General features: G+C 40.7%; 1 protein-coding gene and 1 long non-coding RNA gene across 4 annotated transcripts in view; one reads left to right on the top strand and one right to left on the bottom strand.

Annotated features, from left to right (window-relative positions):
• Nucleotides 1-249: 249 nt before the first annotated feature.
• LOC117500629 lies at nt 250-18873 on the bottom strand. Of its 2 annotated transcripts, none has more exons than XR_004557808.1 (4): nt 18559-18873; nt 18228-18481; nt 18007-18008; nt 250-263 (listed from the first exon to the last, which is right to left on the bottom strand). It is a non-coding gene; the product is annotated as an uncharacterized LOC117500629 (long non-coding RNA). The 2 variants fall into 2 exon arrangements; XR_004557809.1 differs by lacking the exons at nt 250-263; nt 18007-18008 and adding exons at nt 9880-9893; nt 17646-17647.
• asap2a (ArfGAP with SH3 domain, ankyrin repeat and PH domain 2a) overlaps nt 1690-20278 on the top strand; it is a 98305-nt gene continuing 79716 nt past the window's right edge. For both annotated transcript variants that reach the window (XM_034159366.1, XM_034159365.1), the window contains exon 1: nt 1690-2115. In XM_034159366.1, coding sequence (XP_034015257.1) covers nt 1990-2115 — 126 coding nt within the window. In that variant the 5' untranslated portion in view covers nt 1690-1989. The remainder of the gene's footprint in view (nt 2116-20278) is intronic.

The raw sequence follows: 20278 nt of genomic DNA, 5'->3' as shown, positions 1-20278 counted from the left end.
GTGTTTATCTTCTGCGTGGATAATATCCATGCATACACTACTTTTGACTGCAACATAAAGACATTTCCATGTTAAGGGTTCCATGCATGAAACAAGTGTTAATACAAAATACATTAAAAAGGTCTATCTGTTGGTTCGCGTAGTATCACTGTGTCTAAAACAGATTTTTAAAGTGTCAGTTTATTGTGATTGCAGTTTGTTTTTTGTTACTATTAAATGACCACCAAAAAGGCTTCTATCTTTCTGAATATGAAACACTGCACCTGACCACAGTCCCAAAAAAGACAAACAGATTCTTCTAATCTACTAATCTTTCCATATCTTCCCGCCATCAAAATGATGCGTTCATGTGCTGTTAGAATATTTCAATTATACCTGCCTAAAGTAAATAGATGGAATTGGAGATTCTGTCTGAAAATTGTGGTGTAAACAGCATGATTGGGAAATGAATTTTTCACAAATAGTTGTTGACATCTTGACAGATAACCGTAACTACCAAGCTACTCTCACAAAATAGAATCCTTTTCTAACAATCTGCACATTAATATCTATTTATACAAACTAAAACAACACAATTAAGAATGTATGTATATGCATTACAGGAATTATTTGCAGTAATTCCTACTGAGGAGACCCTACAGAGTAAGAGTGCATTTACATTGCTAGCTGAAGTGACCCAAATCTGATACTTCCTGATTTTCTGGTGGGGAGGTGATGGCCTAGTGGTTAAGTATTGGGCTTGAAACCAGAGCATCCCCAGTTCAAACCCCAGCCAGACCAGATAATCAGTAAGGGTCCTTGGACAAGGTCCTTAATACACGAGTTGCTTCCGGTGTGTAGTGAGCACCTTGCATCAATGTGTGAAGCTTTGATCTTTAGATTCAGATGGAAAAGTGCTATGTAAATGCATTCCATTCCATACCATTCTGTTTGAAGCTCATATTTCTACAGTATCTGGACACAACAGGCAAACTAACAACATGATCTGAATCAGATTTAGGAAAATGTGCACAAGCGAAACAACTACAAGTGTGCTTACATCCCAAACAGAGGATCCCCAGTTCAAGGACACCTGTCCCACATTCTCCACCGAGTTTCATCAGGTGATCATAAGGTGTAAAACCTGTACAAGATCAACATACTGGATACAAGTAAACCAACTCTATTGCATAAAAACGATTTCACAAAAAGCAAGTGTGAAAGTTATCCAAATCTGATCAGGGTTAGGGGTGGGGAATCAGATCCAATGTGTTCACACAATACAAAAATATCAAGCGTCACATTCAGGCATTCAGATTACTTCAAGTAATAATGTGAACGTAACATAAAATCACTTTGAATGGTCATGAATTGCAAGTGTAAAAAATAGTGTATGCAGTATCTGTAACAAAATTTAATATACTCACAAGCTTAAAGCTAATAGTATGTTTCTGAAATATTTAATATATTTGCTGTAAGATATATAAATATTATTTTAAAATCCGCTTCATCTCTGACAGGTGTAACCTGCAAACACCACATTATCAGGAGGGACTTTTAGTTTACGAGCTAAACGGAAGGTAGCATCTGGTCACGCCTCTTCTGAATGCTGATTGGCTCTCACTGAGCAGCTGTCGTTTTCCATTGGCTGCCGACAGCTATTGAATCCCCTCCCTTTACCTTTGTCAGTTTCATGCGCTGCCCTGGAAGCGGCCGTTTGTTGTTTCCTCGCTCCTGGGAAGAAGAAGTTCGTACACACGGAGTAAACCTCGCTTTTTTTTCCTCTTTTTTTAAACCCTTTCTTTTTTAGCGAGAGGACGAGCCGTGAACCTGAATGGAAAAGGCGGAGTGGGAGAGCGAGAGCGGAGGAATATAACGACCCGCCGACCTCGCTGGGAAGCGGGGAGCGACATCAACATCTCTGACAATGGTGTGAACTTTACTCGCCTGAAACCGCAAACGCTTTGGGATTAAGAACAGCGTCTATCCTTACCAGCAGAGGGATTAATTATGCCGGACCAAATCACAGTTTCGGAGTTTGTGGCAGAGACGAATGAAGATTATAAATCGCCCACTGCCTCCAACTTCACCACCAGGATGTCCCACTGCAGGAACACCGTGGCTGCTCTGGAGGAGGTGAGTCAAGGACCTGACTCAAGTCTTCACGATCTTATACGACAAAAGCATGCTTAAAAAAAAAAAAAAAGAATCTACCATGATACTTCCTGGCAGCTCTTGGATCCGTGTAAATATGTCTGATCATCTAAGTGGAATATGCTAGTCAACTTAAATGACTGCATTTAAGAAATTAAAATGTTTAAAGTTGTGGTTGCAACTAATATTTACGCTAGTTTTCGTCTGTGGTTTGGGATTAACCAGTTTTTCAGACTTAAAAATGAATGAATAAATAATAATAATAAAAGTCACATAATGACGAAGCTCACATAGAGAATCAGAACTTTTTTGTTAAATTAATAGCCCACCAATTAAAGAAATTAAGTGCAAAATGACTTAAAATGGAAAAGTAGCTAATAAATGCTTACCTTTGAGAAGGTGTACCAATAAATTGTATTGTATGCAACCCTCCTGTCCTGTGCACCAACAGCAATTCTTGTATATTCACCCATGAATTGTTCTGTGAATTGTTTCTGTAATGTATGTTTGTATCATGGCCCAAGCAGAGGGTCACCCCTTTGAGTCTGGTCTGCTTGAGGTTTCTTCCTCAGAGGGAGTTTTTCCTTACCACTGTTGCTCTGGGGGTTGGTAAGGTTAGACCAGGGGTGCCCAAGATCGGTCCTTGAGACCTACCTTCCTGACACTCTTAGTTGTCTTCCTGCTCCAACACACCTGAATCCAATGAAAGGCTCATTAAAAGCCTGCTAACAAGTCTTTCATTGGATTCAGGTGTGTTGGAGCAGGGAGACAATGAAGAGTGTCAGGAAGGTAGATCTTGAGGACCGAACTTGGGCACTCCTGGGTTAGACCTTACCTGTGTGAAGCGCCTTGAGGTAACTCTGTTGTGATTTGGCTTTATATAAAGGAAAATAAATTGAAATTGGACCTTTTGTATCACGTTATGGAATAATTTGTCATACAGTGCAGTATATAGCTTAAAATATATATGTAATATATAAAAGCCATTGCTATCCTGTATGCAAACAGTGGATTGCCGTTAGGACAGCGCCCAACTACCCATTGTCAAGGTTCATGCACAAAATTTCTCATTTTTCTTTTGTACAGCTTCAGCACCATCAAGTCCCTCTTAATGTTGCAATTGTGATTTGAGTTTCTTATTGGTTTCCATTTGACTATGACTTTTGGAAAGTCATCCTGTGAAAAATGTATACGGTACTGTCTGTATATGTAATATGATGAGGCATGCATGCCCTGAGTACACCTGCAAAGTCGGATCTAAGACGTGAAGGTCCTCCTGATTAGCACTTTGCTGTGAGCATTTCTCAAAATAGAACTGGAGTTGCATCATGAAAGAAATCTGTTGTAAGTTGTGCCACATCCTAATGTGGATCTGCACCAGGCCTGCTGTGGAGACCCCTGGTTATGGGTAAGACTTAGGTTGATTGCATTGGTAACTAATACCACCCACTGGTAGCTCTTTCAGTCATCACCAGAACAGTACAGTGTAGTATGTCCGGTGTTGCAGACCGAATGGTCTGCCCCTAAAAATTGGTCCGCCTTTTGCATCTGCACGTGTTATTTCGGAGCATAGCAGCACATCTGAGACAGAGTCTCTTCACCCAAAGCAATCAAATGGATTAATGGGATTATTAACCATCAGGTGATGAAGGTAAAACCTCTAAAAATCATTCTAAAGTCAGTTTTAAGCAGAAACTTGACCAAATTCCGTGATGCTTTGAAATGACCGACGCGCAGTGAATGCATCAGCTAGTCGCTTCTTTAGCCAATCGCTTCATCTGGCTTTTATGATGATGTAATGCTGAATTTATGTGGAAATGATTGTTGTACAAAAGCTTTAGTTATCTGTCGCTGAGATACATGATGACTGGTGTGCATTTTGAAGCAGAAACGAGGTTTGAATCCGTGAACCGCAGCTATTGACGTGTGCAGATGCACAAGGCGGACCGATTTTTATTGGGGACCGGCAACTAGACGTGCAGAGGAATAGTTAACATGCAGTCGAGGTTTGGATCATCATTTAACCCGCTGCACATGTGCTGGAACAATAGGTGGTATGTGGTACTTTTGCATCATTATGTCTATGAGTACATTCTGGCTGCCTAATACTTTACAGTGGTCTGTCGTTCTCTTGACTCTAACCTTCTCAGCCTATGCAGGAGATGATGTCTGTTCTTGAACCTTTCTCTTCATGTATGCAGACGCACATTCCTGTGAACACCATATCTAATGATCAAAACTTGGCACGTGCTCGATACTTGCAAGATTGTTGCATCCTGGGGAGTAGATGAGCTGATTAGCTTTTAGGTTGTTGTGTGGATAATATTAACGTGTATTAATAAAAATTTAGCAGTTGTGTAGGTTACAGCTTTATTTAAATGAATACTGCCTTCCATTATAACTCCAATCATCCCACTTCACCTGTATTCCTGTTGTTCCAACATTTAAAGGTCATTGTTCATCACATATTGTGGTGGCACTTCCTTCGGTCTGTCATCATAAACCGCAAACCACCACACACATGACCAGGTATAGCAAGCTTTGCAGTCAGGAACAACAATCGGCTCATGCATCAGATTTCAGGTGTGATCGTTGCTCGTGTTACAGCTAAGTCATCTGTCTTGCACTTTTAGGAAACATGCGTGCCGTTTTCATGGCGCTGTTGTGGACACAGCACTTCTCTATGCTTCCTTTGACTTGCAGGTCACCGGGAGGAAGGACACTTCCGCTTTGTTCCCTCCACTGCCTCCCTCCCTCGGTTGTAGTTTCCCTGCTTTGTGTGCTCTGTGGCAGAACCTCGCCCTGCCTTGATGGTAAAAATAGACTTTCCCACATGAGTGGTGCGGTGTGAATGTGTGTTAATGTGTCTGCACCGCAAGTTAAGGTGTGCTTGTCGACATTCCGTTCAGTAGTTCAGGCTTGGCCTGTCATCTGCTGGGTTTCTCACCTGACACAACAGGAAAGCAGCCAATCTAGTGTCATTTAAATAGAGGTGTCATTTTTGGAGTCATGCTCTTTTTTGTGTTTGCATTTGAAGATGCAAAATCTTGGCTTCTTGCATGATTTTTTTTTTCTTTCTTTTTTTAATCTATTCTGCACCCAGGCTCAGCAACAACTTTACCATTAGCTCCCTGATTCACCACACCTGGGTGAGTGTACTGGCTTTATTTTTTAGCCTGTGTTAGTGTTGGCTGGTGCTCCATCTAATCCGGTTGTACTGCTTCAAAATTTGCATTCAGTTCAAAATTTGTATATAGAGATGTGCTGGTTTCTAGTTTGGGGGGGGGGGGATCTATTTAAAGACTTGCCCCCCCCCCCCCCCCCCGTCAACTCTGAACAATGTAGAGAAAGCATAGAAGGAACACTGACTACGTTTACATGCAGCCAATAACCCTTTCATAACCGGAATATTAGCAATAACCCGGTTGCGCACAGCCATGTAAACACCCACAGAAACCCGAATATGCTCATATTCCGGTTTTTAAAAACCCGAATATGACCCCTGGGTTACTCCTTTTCTAACCCGAGTACCAGGTCATATAAATGCGCATTGGAATATCCCCATAGAAAGGAACATTATTTTGTGTTCTGCGCATGTCCTATCTGCAAGGAATCTTGATCTTTTGAGTACGGCAACTACTTGTATGCGGCGCGCGCGGCAGCACAGCACCACACTTTTGGAGCAAGGAGGAAACCGAGTACTTCATTAGTATCATGAAAGACATGAATATATTGTCTTTTATTGACGGTAGAAAAAGGAAGAAGAAATGGAAATGACGCATATTTGCGTCATGACGTTTTCCGTGCGTCCATGCATCACCGTTTAGATGGGGATATTCCACATGATACCAGTGATCATGTATACAGGAGTAACTCTGTCTGCTTAAGCATGTAAACAGGTTATTCCTAATGATTCAGAAACCGGAATATTGACCTTAACCCGAATATTAACTGCGTGTAAACGTAGTCACTGTAAAATTGAGAAAAAAAAAAAATTGAAATCATAGCTTGATGGCGCAGCACCATGATTTCACTGTTTAGTGAGAACCCCGGTAGGCAAACGATTTGGTTTTTGACATGTGGAAACGTACTCAACGTGTAACGTGCACAGCACATTGTCTCTGCTGCACAACAAGCTAGAACAGTAACATAATAATGGAAAAAATTGACAACTTTGTCGTTTTCATCATCAAAACATCAAACGTTTTCATCAAACATCAAGAAACGCAGGTGAAATTCTGCACACAAAAATAAGATCCTCTGCTAACAGGTTGAAACCCGCCGGATTCTTGAAAGGTGCACTTTTCCGGTACTGTAAGTGGTGCTGTCCCTAGTAGCAAAGTAGACAGACACATCAGGTCAAGTCGCACAAACATGACAGCAGCACAAATGGTCCATTTTGAATGTAATAATTAAAGTGGTGTATTGTGCATAAATATGACTTCTGATATACAGTCTGTAGAAGTGTATTATGTAACTTTTTGTATGGTCTAGAGTTATAAAAATGACAATATATTGTAATATCAAACTGCAAAATTTTCAGAATTACAATACATATAGAATCGCCATCCAAATATCATAATTAGTATCGTATTGGGAGATAAGTGTATCGTCCCAGCCCCAGTTCCTACTTTTAAAATAATTAACGTGGCACTAAAAGTGTTGCTTTGAGTGAATTATATGAATACATAAGAAATTATAGTGATGCCAGTGTGAGTAGTAGATATGGAGCAGCATGTTGTTGTTGTTTCACGTTGACCTCCCCACACTCAGACTCCAGTGACATAGAGCCTCACTGTTGGCACGAGAAGATCCAGTTCCTTTTGGTCTGCTGGACCAATTAAATGCTGTAGTGGAAGGAGAACACTTCCATGTATTGTTTGTCTGCTCACCTGCTTGGAATCTGACACACACAAACACTTGCATAGACGCCCACAAATAGCTGGCATTTTTCAGCTAACATCATAAGTTCATGAGTTTTTGAGGAGGCAATCAATCCTGGGTATTGATATATCTGAATATATTCATGGAAGTTTTCCTGTAATGGTGAAAGTATTTGGGACTGCAATTTCAGCTTTATGCAATTATTTGCTTTATGCTGATTCTGACCTTCTCGCGAATAACTGTTTATGTAGGCGCACATGTCTTAGTTTTTACCCTTAAAATGACTTGTGGAAAATGTCCTCCATTTACAAGTAAAGCCTTCATTATTTATTATCCTTTAAAATGAAATATATGTGCTGCTGCAAAAAACATATCAGTGTCGTAATGTTGGTATAATTATTGTTTGTTTCAGTCTTGGACAGTTTGCACAATCGGATGAATGGCGTAAAGAAAACGTTCTCTGCTTTTAATTTTCTGTCATGATTACGATGCGAAGGAACGTGACTTTCTTTTTATGCTAGTGACATAAAGTATTCTTGTGTTCTGTGTCCCTAACTCCCTGTTCCATTTTAATTGCCCATAATGCTTGAAAATGTATTTATTTAAGAGTTTGTTATGGTAAATGATATATCTTTAGGTTTTTTTTGTACAAGTATTCTTCTTCTTTGTCTTTCGGCTGTTCCCATTAGGGGGCGCCACAGCAGATCAATCGTTTCCATCTCACCCTGTCCTCTGTATCTTCCTCTGTCACACCAACCACCTGCATGTCCTCTCTCGGCACATCCATGAACCTCCTCTTTGGTCTCCCTCTTCTCCTCCTGCCTGGTGGCTCCATCCTCAGCATCCTTCTCCCTATATACCCTGGGTCCCTCCTCTGCACATGTCCCAACCATCTCAATCTCGCCTCTCTGACTTTGTCTCCAAACCGTCCCACCTGAGCTGTCCCTCTGATATGTTCATTCCTAATCTTGTCCATTCTTGTCACTCCCAAAGAGAATCTCAACATCTTCAGCTCTGCCACCTCCAGCTCTGCCTCCTGTCTTTTTGTTAGTGCCACTGTCTCTAAACCATACAACATAGCTGGTCTCACTACTGTTTTGTAAACTTTCCCCTTCACTCTTGCTGATATTCTTCGGTCACAAATCACTCCTGCCACCTTTCTCCACCCACTCCACCCTGCCTGCACTCTCTTCTTCACCTCTTTACCACACTCTCCATTACTTTGAACAGTTGACCCCAAATATTTAAACTCATCTACTTTGACCACTTCTACTCGTTTTAACTGCACTATTCCACTGGGCTCCCTCTCATTCACACACATGTACTCAGTCTTGCTTCTACTGACTTTCATTCCCCTTCTCTCCAAAGCATATCTCCACTTCTTCAGACTAGACTCAACTTGCTCTCTACTCTCACTACAGATCACAATGTCATCTGCAAACATCATAGTCCATGGGGACTCCTGTCTGATCTCATCCGTCAACCTGTCCATCACCACTGCAAACAAGAAAGGACTCAGAGCTGATGCTTGGTGTAATCCCACCTCCACTTTGAATGAGTCTGTCATTCTGACTGCGCATCTCACAGCTGTCACACTATTCTTGTACATGTCCTGCACTACCCTAACATACTTCTCTGCCACTCCAGACTTCCTCATACAATACCACAACTCTATCATAAGCATTTTCTAAGTCCACAAACACGCAATGTAACTCTTTCTGTCCTTCTCTGTACTTTTCCAACAGTATTCTCAGAGCAAACATTGCATCTGTAGTGCTCTTTCTTGGCATGAAACCATATTGCTGCTCACAGATCTTCACCTGTTTTCTAAGCCTAGCTTCTACTACTCTTTCCCATAACTTCATGCTGTGGCTGATCAGCTTTATGCCTCTGTAGTTACTGCAGCTCTGCACATCACCCTTGTTCTTGAAAATAGGAACCTGCACACTTCGTCTCCACTCCTCAGGCATGCTCTCACTTTCCAAGATTTTATTAAACAATCTGGTTAGAAACTCTACTGCCATCTCTCCTAGACATTTCCATGCCTCCACTGGAATGTCATCTGGACCGACTGCCTTTCCACTCTTCATCCTCTTCATAGCAGCCCTTACTTCTTCCTTGGTAATCTCTTGTACTTCCTGATTTACTCTCACCACATCATCCAGCCTTTTCTCTCGCTCATTTTCTTTATTCATCAACTCTGCAAAATATTCCCTCCATCTTCTCAGCACACACTCCTCACTTGTCAGCACATTACCATGTGCATCTTTTACCACCCTAACCTGCTGCACATCCTTTCCAGCTCTGTCCCTTTGTCTGGCCAGTCGGTACAAGTCCTTTTCTCCTTCCTTACTATTCAACTTCTTGTACAGCTCGCAATATGCCTTTTCCTTTGCTATTGCCACTTCTCTTTTCATCTTACGCCGCATCTCCTTGTACTCCTGTCTACTTTCTTCATCTCTCCGACTATCCCAAAACTTTTTTGCCAACCCCTTTCTCCTTATGCTTTCCTGGACCTCTTCATTCCACCACAAAGTCTCCTTGTCTTCCTTCCACTGTCCAGATGTCATGCTTAGTACTGCCCTAGCTGTCTCCCTCACCACATCTGCAGTACTTTTCCAGTTGTCCAAAATTGCTTCCCTTCCAACCAGTGCTTCTCTCACCTGCTCGCTAAATTTCACACAACAGTCTTCCTCCTTCAGGTTCCACCATCTGATCCTTTGTTGAGCTGTCACTCTCTTCTTCTTTACCTCTAAAGTCATCCTAAAACAACCATCCTGTGCTGTCTAGTGACACTCTCTCCTGCTACCACCTTACAGTCTGTGATTTCTTTTAGCTTGCATCTCCTATAAAGAAGGTAGTCCACCTGTGTGCACCTTCCTCCACTCTTATATGTTACCCTGTGCTCCTCCCTTTTCTTAAAGTAGGTATTCACCACAGCCATTTCCATCCTTTATGCAAAATCAACTACCATCTGTCCTTCCCCATTCCTATCCTTGATACCATATCTACCCATTACTTCCTCATCACCTCTGTTCCCTTCACCAACATGCCCATTGAAGTCTGCTCCTATCACCACTCTTTCATGCTTGGGCACACTCTCCACCACCTCATCTAACACACTCCAGAAATCTTCTTTCTCCTTCATCTCACAACCTACCTGTGGGGCATATGCACTGATGATATTCATCATCACCCCTTCAATTTCCAACTTCACAGTCATCATCCTGTCAGACACTCGCTTAACCTCCAACACACTTTTAACATACTCTTCCTTTAAAATGACCCCAACACCATTTCTCTTCCTGTCCTCAACATGGTACAACAACTTGTACCCACCGCCGATGCTCCTGCTCTTACTTCCCTTCCACTTGGTCTCTTGCACACACAATATGTCTACCTTTCTCCTCTCCATCATATCAGCCAGCTCTCTCCCTTTACCAGTCATACTACCAACATTCAAAGTCCCCACTCTCATTTCCACCCTTCTAGTTTTCTTCTTCTCCCGCTGTTCGTGGCAACGTTTTCCTCCTCTTCTTCGTCGTCTTCGCCCAGCAGTAGCCCAATTTCCACCGGCACCCTGTTGGGCAATAGCACCGGTGGCGGGCGTTATTAACCCGGGCCGCGACCGATACGGTATGGGAATTCGATTCTGAGTCTGCATAGTTCGGTTGGCTTGTTTTACGCCGGATGCCCTTCCTGACGCAACCCTCCTCATTTATCCGGGCTTGGGACCGGCACTCAGAATGTACTGGCTGCACACCCCATGTGGCTGAGTATGAGGGTTTGATTTAGGCCTTGTCCACATGGAAACTTTCCTTTATATTATCTTTTTCTTTGTCATTTTCAAAAGGTTTTCCATAAACTTCGCACCATTTCAAGAAATATCTGCGCCCACACAAAAACGCTCGAACCACCTGAAAACGCTGTACTACATATGCCAGGCCTTTATTTGGGACTGTGACGCTTCAACAAAAACAGAGAAGGCATGGAGCATGCACATAACCGGTGTAATTACATAACCGGAGCTAATTAGTGTAGCAGTATAAGTTATAACTTTACAAAGCAGCACACAGAGTAAATATAAAGTGTTATTAATTTGACCTGTTGCATCCTTTCAACCGGATTCATCATCACAGCCTGATGAAAACACATAAGATGCCTTAGCACTTTGAGATTTCTTTGAAATGTAAGGTGCAATACAAATAAAATGTAGCATTATTATTATTATAGATGCCCTTGTTTTGGATGATGCTGTCTGGAAATACTTTAATTCCTTATCGTGGAAATTGCTTGTGAATAAATGCAGCATTTTTAAAGAAGTCCCTTGGTGTTTGTTCCAGGTTCATTTCTCAGCCTGAGCTGGAGGATGCTACCACTTTGTTTCACCGCCAACAAGAAAAAAAAACTTATTGAAGTTATTTTAAAAGCTGAAAGTCCTTTTTGAAATTATTTTATTAGCATCACAGCATACCATTTATTCACGATCAGCGTTAACCACAGCCATTCTTTGTCTCTTCAGCATTCTGCAAGCAATGAAAATAAATCCCATTGAGGATCCACAAAGACAAAAAAAGTATGTTAAATTACCCTGTTACCAACAATGGCATTCATTATGAGCGGTTCAGTGTAGAGAGGTGGGGCTATGGCATCATCTTTTTGGAAAAGGTCTGTATAGGCTGTCCACACGAAAACGTGAATCTGCCATATTCAGATTTATCCACTCTGGGACCTGTTTTCAAAAAGTAGCATTTTCAGGCTCTTAAAATGCCAGCTGCGTGGTGACTTAACGCCAATACGATCCAAAACTTTTGCGGATATGCCTAAACCCATCTCCATGTAGATGGGGCTTTAGGATTGGGAAATTTGGATTCCTTTTGTCATTTGATTAATCATTTTTGATGCTCAAATACAATGTACAATTGAAAACAACCCATTACCTTTCCAACAGGCCATGTACAGTCTGTTATTATAATTTTGTTTCCGTACTTCTAATTTCTAAGCTGCTGCAATGCATTAGTATTTTATGATGTGGCATTTTTGCTAAAAAGTTGCTTTGCAAGTTTTGATTTTTATTTATTTCTCTTTTTAGTGAAGTCTCTGACCACCGCACTCATCATCTCATCACTTTTTGCACTTTCTCTGACAGAAGCATTCGCCCTCCCTGCAGCCAGGAAAAAAAAATGCAGCCAAACTACTTTTGCTTCTGCTTACCTAGTTTATACAAAGCCTTTAAACACTTTAGCAAGTAATTCAAGTGGTCGCAGCTTTAATGTAAGTGGGTGTGTAATGTTATGTAATTATTTCTTTGTACACTTAATAAGATCTGACACAGTCTTAATTAGGCTAATAGTTGTAAAATGTGAGCTATTACAACCTAATAAGAGAGCGTGTGTGTGTGTTTGGGGATGGGGTGTTGGTAAAATCCAGGAATAAAAACCTGTTTTGTTTATTTATTTTTTCTAGTAAGAAGATGTAAGACTTTGTGTCACAACCCCCTGTTGTGCTCCTGTCAAACACGGCTTTTCCTTCTCCACACTGTTGTTGATTTTTCAGATTCTTGTAGTAAAGACGGTAATTTTCAAAAAGCACATAGCTGAAAATGGGTGCCTTTTTTTTGCGTGCATCTTGATCCTTAAGCTTATCCTCTCTTAACATAGGATAACACTTCACTTCCGACTGCTCCAGTGGTTATACTACTCTGCCGTTGCAGAACCGGCTTTGAAAAGCTAAATACTTGTTCTTCACTACCGCTTTGTGCTGTAGTGTCTCGTTTAAAGCGCCATAATTTGACATTATCCATCAGAAGTAAGCACGTGCTTGTATCTCTTCATGTGTTAGTCTTTCAGCCAGACATGGGGTCAAATACTTTGCATTGTGTTTAAATACAAATACAAATACTTTAGATTTTCAAATTCCAAATACAAATACTTTGTACTTTTTCAAATACAAATACATATACTTTATATTTTGTATAATATATTTTATATTGCTTGCCTCTACTGGTGGTTGGCTCTCACTGCGGTATTGTATCACTTCCTGTTCTGGAGCACAGCGGTGTTTTTCTGTATCTGTTAGCTGTTTAATCTGCACAGTTAGATTGATCTAGTTACCTAGATAACGATTTGTTTCCCAGTGTAATCTTCACGTGCCTTAACTAAAGCACTCCTTCTGCTGAATCACCTCTAAATTATTTACACATTATTCACTTTGTGTGTTTTTAGGAATCCGCTAGCTTAGTGCAGCTACTAGCTCTTAGCCGGTTTAGCATGGCGGCTTCTCCTGTCTCTCCTGCACTTTTCTGCTCTGGGTGTGAAATGTTTAGTTATTCCTCGGCCTCCTTTAGCAGTAATGGTACTTGTAATAAGTGTAGCTTATTCGTAGCTTTGGAGGCCAGGCTGGGCAAATTGGAGACTCGGCTCTGCACCGTGGAAAATTCTACAGCTAGCCAGGCCCCTGTAGTCGGTGCGGACCAAGGTAGCTTAGCTGCCATTAGTTCCCTTCCAGCAGATCCCGAGCAGCCGGGAAAGCAGGCCGACTGGGTGACTGTGAGGAGGAAGCGTAGTTCTAAACAGAAGCCCCGTGTACACCGCCAACCCGTTCACATTTCTAACAGTTTTTCCCCACTCGGCGACACACCCGCCGAGGATCAAACTCTGGTTATTGGCAACTCTGTTTTGAGAAATGTGAAGTTAGCGACACCAGCAACCATAGTCAGTTGTCTTCTGGGGGCCAGAGCAGGCAACATTGAAGGAAATTTGAAACTGCTGGCTAAGGCTAAGTGTAAATTTGGTAAGATTGTAATTCACGTCGGCAGTAATGACACCCGGTTACGCCAATCGGAGGTCACTAAAATTAACATTGAATCGGTGTGTAACTTTGCAAAAACAATGTCGGACTCTGTAGTTTTCTCTGGGCCCCTCCCCAATCAGACCGGGAGTGACATGTTTAGCCGCATGTTCTCCTTGAATTGCTGGTTGTCTGAGTGGTGTCCAAAAAATGAGGTGGGCTTCATAGATAATTGGCAAAGCTTCTGGGGAAAACCTGGTCTTGTTAGGAGAGACGGCTTCCATCCCACTTTGGATGGAGCAGCTCTCATTTCTAGAAATCTAGCCAATTTTCTTAAATCCTCCAAACCGTGACTATCCAGGGTTGGGACCAGGAAGCAGAGTTGTAGTCTTACACACCTCTCTGCAGCTTCTCTCCCCCTGCCATCCCCTCATTACCTCATCCCCGTAGAGACGGTGCCTGCTCCCAGACCACCAATAACCAGCAAAAATCTATTTAAGCATAAAAATTCAAAAAGAAAAAATAATATAGCACCTTCAACTGCACCACAGACTAAAACAGTTGAATGTGGTCTATTAAACATTAGGTCTCTCTCTTCTAAGTCACTGTTAGTAAATGATATAATAATTGATCAACATATTGATTTATTCTGCCTTACAGAAACCTGGTTACAGCAGGATGAATATGTTAGTTTAAATGAGTCAACACCCCCGAGTCACACTAACTGCCAGAATGCTCGTAGCACGGGCCGAGGCGGAGGATTAGCAGCAATCTTCCATTCCAGCTTATTAATTAATCAAAAACCCAGACAAAGCTTTAATTCATTTGAAAGCTTGACTCTTAGTCTTGTTCATCCAAATTGGAAGTCCCAAAAACCAGTTTTATTTGTTATCATCTATCGTCCACCTGGTCGTTACTGTGAGTTTCTCTGTGAATTTTCAGACCTTTTGTCTGACTTAGTGCTTAGCTCAGATAAGATAATTATAGTGGGCGATTTTAACATCCACACAGATGCTGAGAATGACAGCCTCAACACTGCATTTAATCTATTATTAGACTCAATTGGCTTTGCTCAAAATGTAAATGAGTCCACCCACCACTTTAATCATATCTTAGATCTTGTTCTGACTTATGGTATGGAAATTGAAGACTTAACAGTATTCCCTGAAAACTCCCTTCTGTCTGATCATTTCTTAATAACATTTACATTTACTCTGATGGACTACCCAGCAGTGGGGAATAAGTTTCATTACACTAGAAGTCTTTCAGAAAGCACTGTAACTAGGTTTAAGGATATGATTCCTTCTTTATGTTCTCTAATGCCATATACCAACACAGTGCAGAGTAGCTACCTAAACTCTGTGAGTGAGATAGAGTATCTCGTCAATAGTTTTACATCCTCATTGAAGACAACTTTGGATGCTGTAGCTCCTCTGAAAAAGAGAGCTTTAAATCAGAAGTGCCTGACTCCGTGGTATAACTCACAAACTCGCAGCTTAAAGCAGATAACCCGTAAGTTGGAGAGGAAATGGCATCTCACTAATTTAGAAGATCTTCACTTAGCCTGGAAAAAGAGTCTGTTGCTCTATAAAAAAAGCCCTCCGTAAAGCTAGGACATCTTACTACTCATCACTAATTGAAGAAAATAAGAACAACCCCAGGTTTCTTTTCAGCACTGTAGCCAGGCTGACAAAGAGTCAGAGCTCTATTGAGCCGAGTATTCCTTTAACTTTAACTAGTAATGATTTCATGACTTTCTTTGCTAATAAAATTTTAACTATTAGAGAAAAAATTACTCATAACCATCCCAAAGACGTATCGTTATCTTTGGCTGCTTTCAGTGATGCCGGTATTTGGTTAGACTCTTTCTCTCTGATTGTTCTGTCTGAGTTATTTTCATTAGTTACTTCATCCAAACCATCAACATGTCTATTAGACCCCATTCCTACCAGGCTGCTCAAGGAAGCCCTACCATTAATTAATGCTTCGATATGATCAATCTATCTTTATTAGTTGGCTATGTACCACAGGCTTTTAAGGTGGCAGTAATTAAACCATTAATTAAAAAGCCATCACTTGACCCAGCTATCTTAGCTAATTATAGGCCAATCTCCAACCTTCCTTTTCTCTCAAAAATTCTTGAAAGGGTAGTTGTAAAACAGCTAACTGTTCATCTGCAGAGGAATGGTCTATTTGAAGAGTTTGTCAGGTATTAGAATTCATCATAGTACAGAAACAGCGTTAGTGAAGGTTACAAATGATCTTCTTATGGCCTCAGACAGTGGACTCATCTCTGTGCTTGTTCTGTTAGACCTCAGTGCTGCTTTTGATACTGTTGACCATAAAATTTTATTGCAGAGATTAGAGCATGCCATAGGTATTAAAGGCACTGCGCTGTGGTGGTTTGAATCATATTTATCTAATAGATTACAATTTGTTCATGTAAATGGGGAATCTGCTTCACAGACTAAGGTTAATTATGGAGTTCCACAAGGTTCTGTGCTAGGACCAATTTTATTCACTTTATACATGTTTCCCTTAGGCAGTATTATTAGACAGCATTGCTTAAATTTTCGTTGTTACGCAGATGATACCCAGCTTTATCGATCCATGAAGCCAGAGACAACACACCAATTAGCTAGACTGCAGGATTGTCTTACAGACATAAAGACATGGATGACCTCTAATTTCTTGCTTTTAAACTCAGATAAAACTGAAGTTATTGTACTTGGCCCCACAAATCTTAGAAACATGGTGTCTAACCAGATCCTTACTCTGGATGGCATTACCCTGACCTCTAGTAATACTGTGAGAAATCTTGGAGTCATTTTTGATCAGGATATGTCATTCAATGCGCATATTAAACAAATATGTAGGGCTGCTTTTTTGCATTTGTGCAATATCTCTAAAATTAGAAAGGTCTTGTCTCAGAGTGATGCTGAAAAACTAATTCATGCATTTATTTCCTCTAGGCTGGACTATTGTAATTCATTATTATCAGGTTGTCCGAAAAGTTCCCTGAAAAGCCTTCAGTTAATTCAAAATGCTGCAGTTAGAGTACTGACAGGGACTAGAAGGAGAGAGCATATCTCACCCATATTGGCCTCTCTTCATTGGCTTCCTGTTAATTCTAGAATAGAATTTAAAATTCTTCTTCTTCTTACTTATAAGGTTTTGATTTGGCGCTATATAAATAAAATTGATTTTGATTTGATATTCTGAGTATTTCAAATACAAATACTTTCCATGAACTATAAATAACAAATTTACACAAAAACTGGTAACCGGTGACAATTTATTGTGAAAATAGTATGACCAAATACTATTGATAAGTAAAGGATTGAATGTTTTATCACAAATTCACTATTATAATATCACAGGCAGCAATCAAACTATCACAATATGTATTCTGTTTCCATCAATATTGCATCCTTTTGTATCCACCATATCACAAAATAATAATAAAATGTCATATCTTCTTGTCTCAGCATATTGTATTACTGTATCTCAATCACAATAACGCCAATGGATAATTGTCTTAGAAATATCACATAAAATTCCAATATCACTCCATGTTTCAAGTTTGAAAAGCATTTGTAAAAGTATTTGGAAATACTAGGGATCGGTGATGTATTTGAAATACAAATACTTTGAATTCAAAATCAGAAAATACAAATACTCCGAAAAATGTATTTAAGTATTTTCAAATACAAAAGTATATGCTTTATGCTGGAATTGTTCCCTGGCCAAGGGCAGGCGTGGGCTTCTTCAGTCGTGATTCCTCCCCCTCCCATTCCAGAGATGGTTGGTGGGAATGGCTGTGGCCTCGGTGGAACAACAGCTGCCTTGTGGAACAGGTTGTCTGCAGGAAAAATTTAACAAGACTTCAGACAGAAGGATTGTCAGTGCAGGAAGAATCAAGATGTAATCATTTCAGAGAGCCACTGACTGGGTCGCGTGTGCAAATGTGTGTAACATTTGCACACTGTGTAACCGCTTCAGCGGCCTTTGTGTGTGTGTTGGTGTGTCGTGGTGTTTTTGCTCTACAAATGACGTCACATTTCCACGGAAATCGCTCACTTTTTTTTTTTTGACATATATGCTGGATTTTGAGTGGTTTGCCTCATGCCTGCGTTTCTCCATCGTTCATGGGTAGAATCAGCTAAATCTGCAGAAAAATGGCGTCACTGGACAAATAACATCTTTCACTGGATGTTTTATGGCTGGAAAACAACGGGCAGCCATGAAAAATAAAAACAGATTTTTTTTTTAAGAAACCATTGCAGAGACTGAAAAAAGTCACGTGACTGTTGTCCACTTTAGAAAACTCACTGTTTTGTCTTCTTCACATGGTGCTCTGTGAGTCAAATTCTGGGTTATACAATTCATGGGAAAAAAGGACAAAACTGTGGCTAGTCCACCAGTGCTGGGCGGTATGACCAAAAATTTATATTACGGTGTTTTTCAAAATTATATCGGTTTCGTGGTATTTGACGGTATTTTTTTTTTTTTTTCCGAGCAGGACTGGGTGTTAACCTTATTTTCTAATAATTTACAGCATAATTACTGCAGTAAATTGGCTTGGAATGACATATTTTACTGTCATGAGGAGTGAATATTGTAGAAAACATTAATGTCCATACTAGTATTGAAGTGTAGGAATCAGAATGCATGACTGCTGCAATCAAAATACAGAACACTTGACGTGTCTTTGAGTGATGTCTGACTCATCTTTTCTCCTGCAGTGCCAACTTTACCTGCAGATGTGGAGGATGCAGATTGTAGTTTCTTGCATTCTTGTTATTCCAGGATATGCTTGTGGCTGAGGTGGTGAAGCAAATTACTTGTGTTGCCTCCTGCGGCTACAACTTTAGCCCAACATTTGCAGAATATTGTTGTTTGATCGACGTTTCAAGCCGAAGAACTTCCAAACAACAGACAGCGCTCCTCTTTTCGGTACAAGTTCTTCAGTTTCATTGTTTGAAACTTCACTTTCTGAACTTTCACCGTGTTTATCCATTTTGCTCGCCACTCAATGACATCCGTACGCTCAACACAGGCTGTGCTCTCACATCCCATTGAGAACCATCCCTGGTTCTCAAGACCAGGCACCTAAGTGGCTCTACTCTACTCTTCTATTTTACTCTTCCTTTTTAGATATTTAGGTATACCTTATGACATAGCTAGCTAATGTGAGTTGTTCTGACTGTAGGTTGAACGTGAATGTGATGCTTTTGTATGTTGCATTTGTACCACAATGGACAGTAATCATATTGAACTTGACTTTAATTACTCAATTGTTAGTTTATACTGAGAAGAAATCATGTGTAAAATTCTTTGTTGTACCTACATTCACCAGGAAATTGGGAAGATTTCCACTCTCAGATTTGCCGGTGTATCTGACATTCATTAACCTCTTCTTTTTGTCCACTCTGTGGGATTGTTATCCTAATGTTACCCAAGGGATATTTAAAGAGAGCCTCCAGAGTCTGCTGGAGCAGGATTAATGTTGTCATCCAAGCTCCAGGCTCTTTCCTGGACCTTATTATGCTAGAGCAACCCTCCTTATGACTTGACACAGTGCTGAGGTCATGGTCCAGTCCCAGTTGATTCAAAGCCATGGCCAATGGGCTTCATGTGTTAGGATATGATATGACCCCCTGAACACATTTTCCCAGTTTTGTATGCGGTCACCATTGTGTCTGCAAGCATTGGGGGTTGTGTGTAATATTTACCAAAATGATTTGGAGTCACCAGTCTGGTGGCTTTGATTGGTTTTGCGTTGGGTTGATGGGGAGACTAGACTAGAAATCTAGCACAGGGAAGGATGATCAGCTTGCAGGGATGACTGGTTGCTCTTTCTGCTACTCAGAGGTCAGGGGTTTGACGTTGGGTGTAAAGGGGATTTTAAAATGCTCCTCATCCATCAGGATGCTGTGGGCCAAATTGCCAGAGATGGCTGCAGTTGACTGCTATTGTTCCTCAACAGGCCCTGCCTCTTCATTAATGAACTCTATTGATCTGTTGTCCTGGCCACTCTGGTCTGCTTCGAGCTTCAGTCATATGAAAAGGGTGAATCCTCACAGTTGTTTACCCTGCCGTCACTATTGCATAGAAAGCTGCACCGGTTTTCATTATATACAGATATTTCTGTATGAACCCTGGCGGTTCTCGAGGAAATTTTCTAAACATTGATGTTGGCTGATTTGAGATCAAGTTGTTGCAGATTATGACTGATGCTTTAGTTATTTATTTATTTTTTAATATCTGTGTTTGGTCTCAGTTTCATCAGTTTTACTAGTTCCCTTGTAATCTCAGATCCTTTGTCCCACCAACTTCTGTTAGTACAAGTTACTGCAGTTCTCATTGCGCTTGACAGAGAGTCTTAATCCCTTTATTTTTTATTATAAAAGGGAAGGTAAATAAAAATTGTAACCTGATTATCGGTTTTGTTAACTGTACAGTGCCCAAT

This window comes from Thalassophryne amazonica, chromosome 19 (assembly GCF_902500255.1).
Source record: "Thalassophryne amazonica chromosome 19, fThaAma1.1, whole genome shotgun sequence".
In the NCBI taxonomy this organism is placed as follows: Eukaryota; Metazoa; Chordata; class Actinopteri; order Batrachoidiformes; family Batrachoididae; genus Thalassophryne; species Thalassophryne amazonica.
This window is presented reverse-complemented; position numbering and strand designations above follow the sequence as displayed.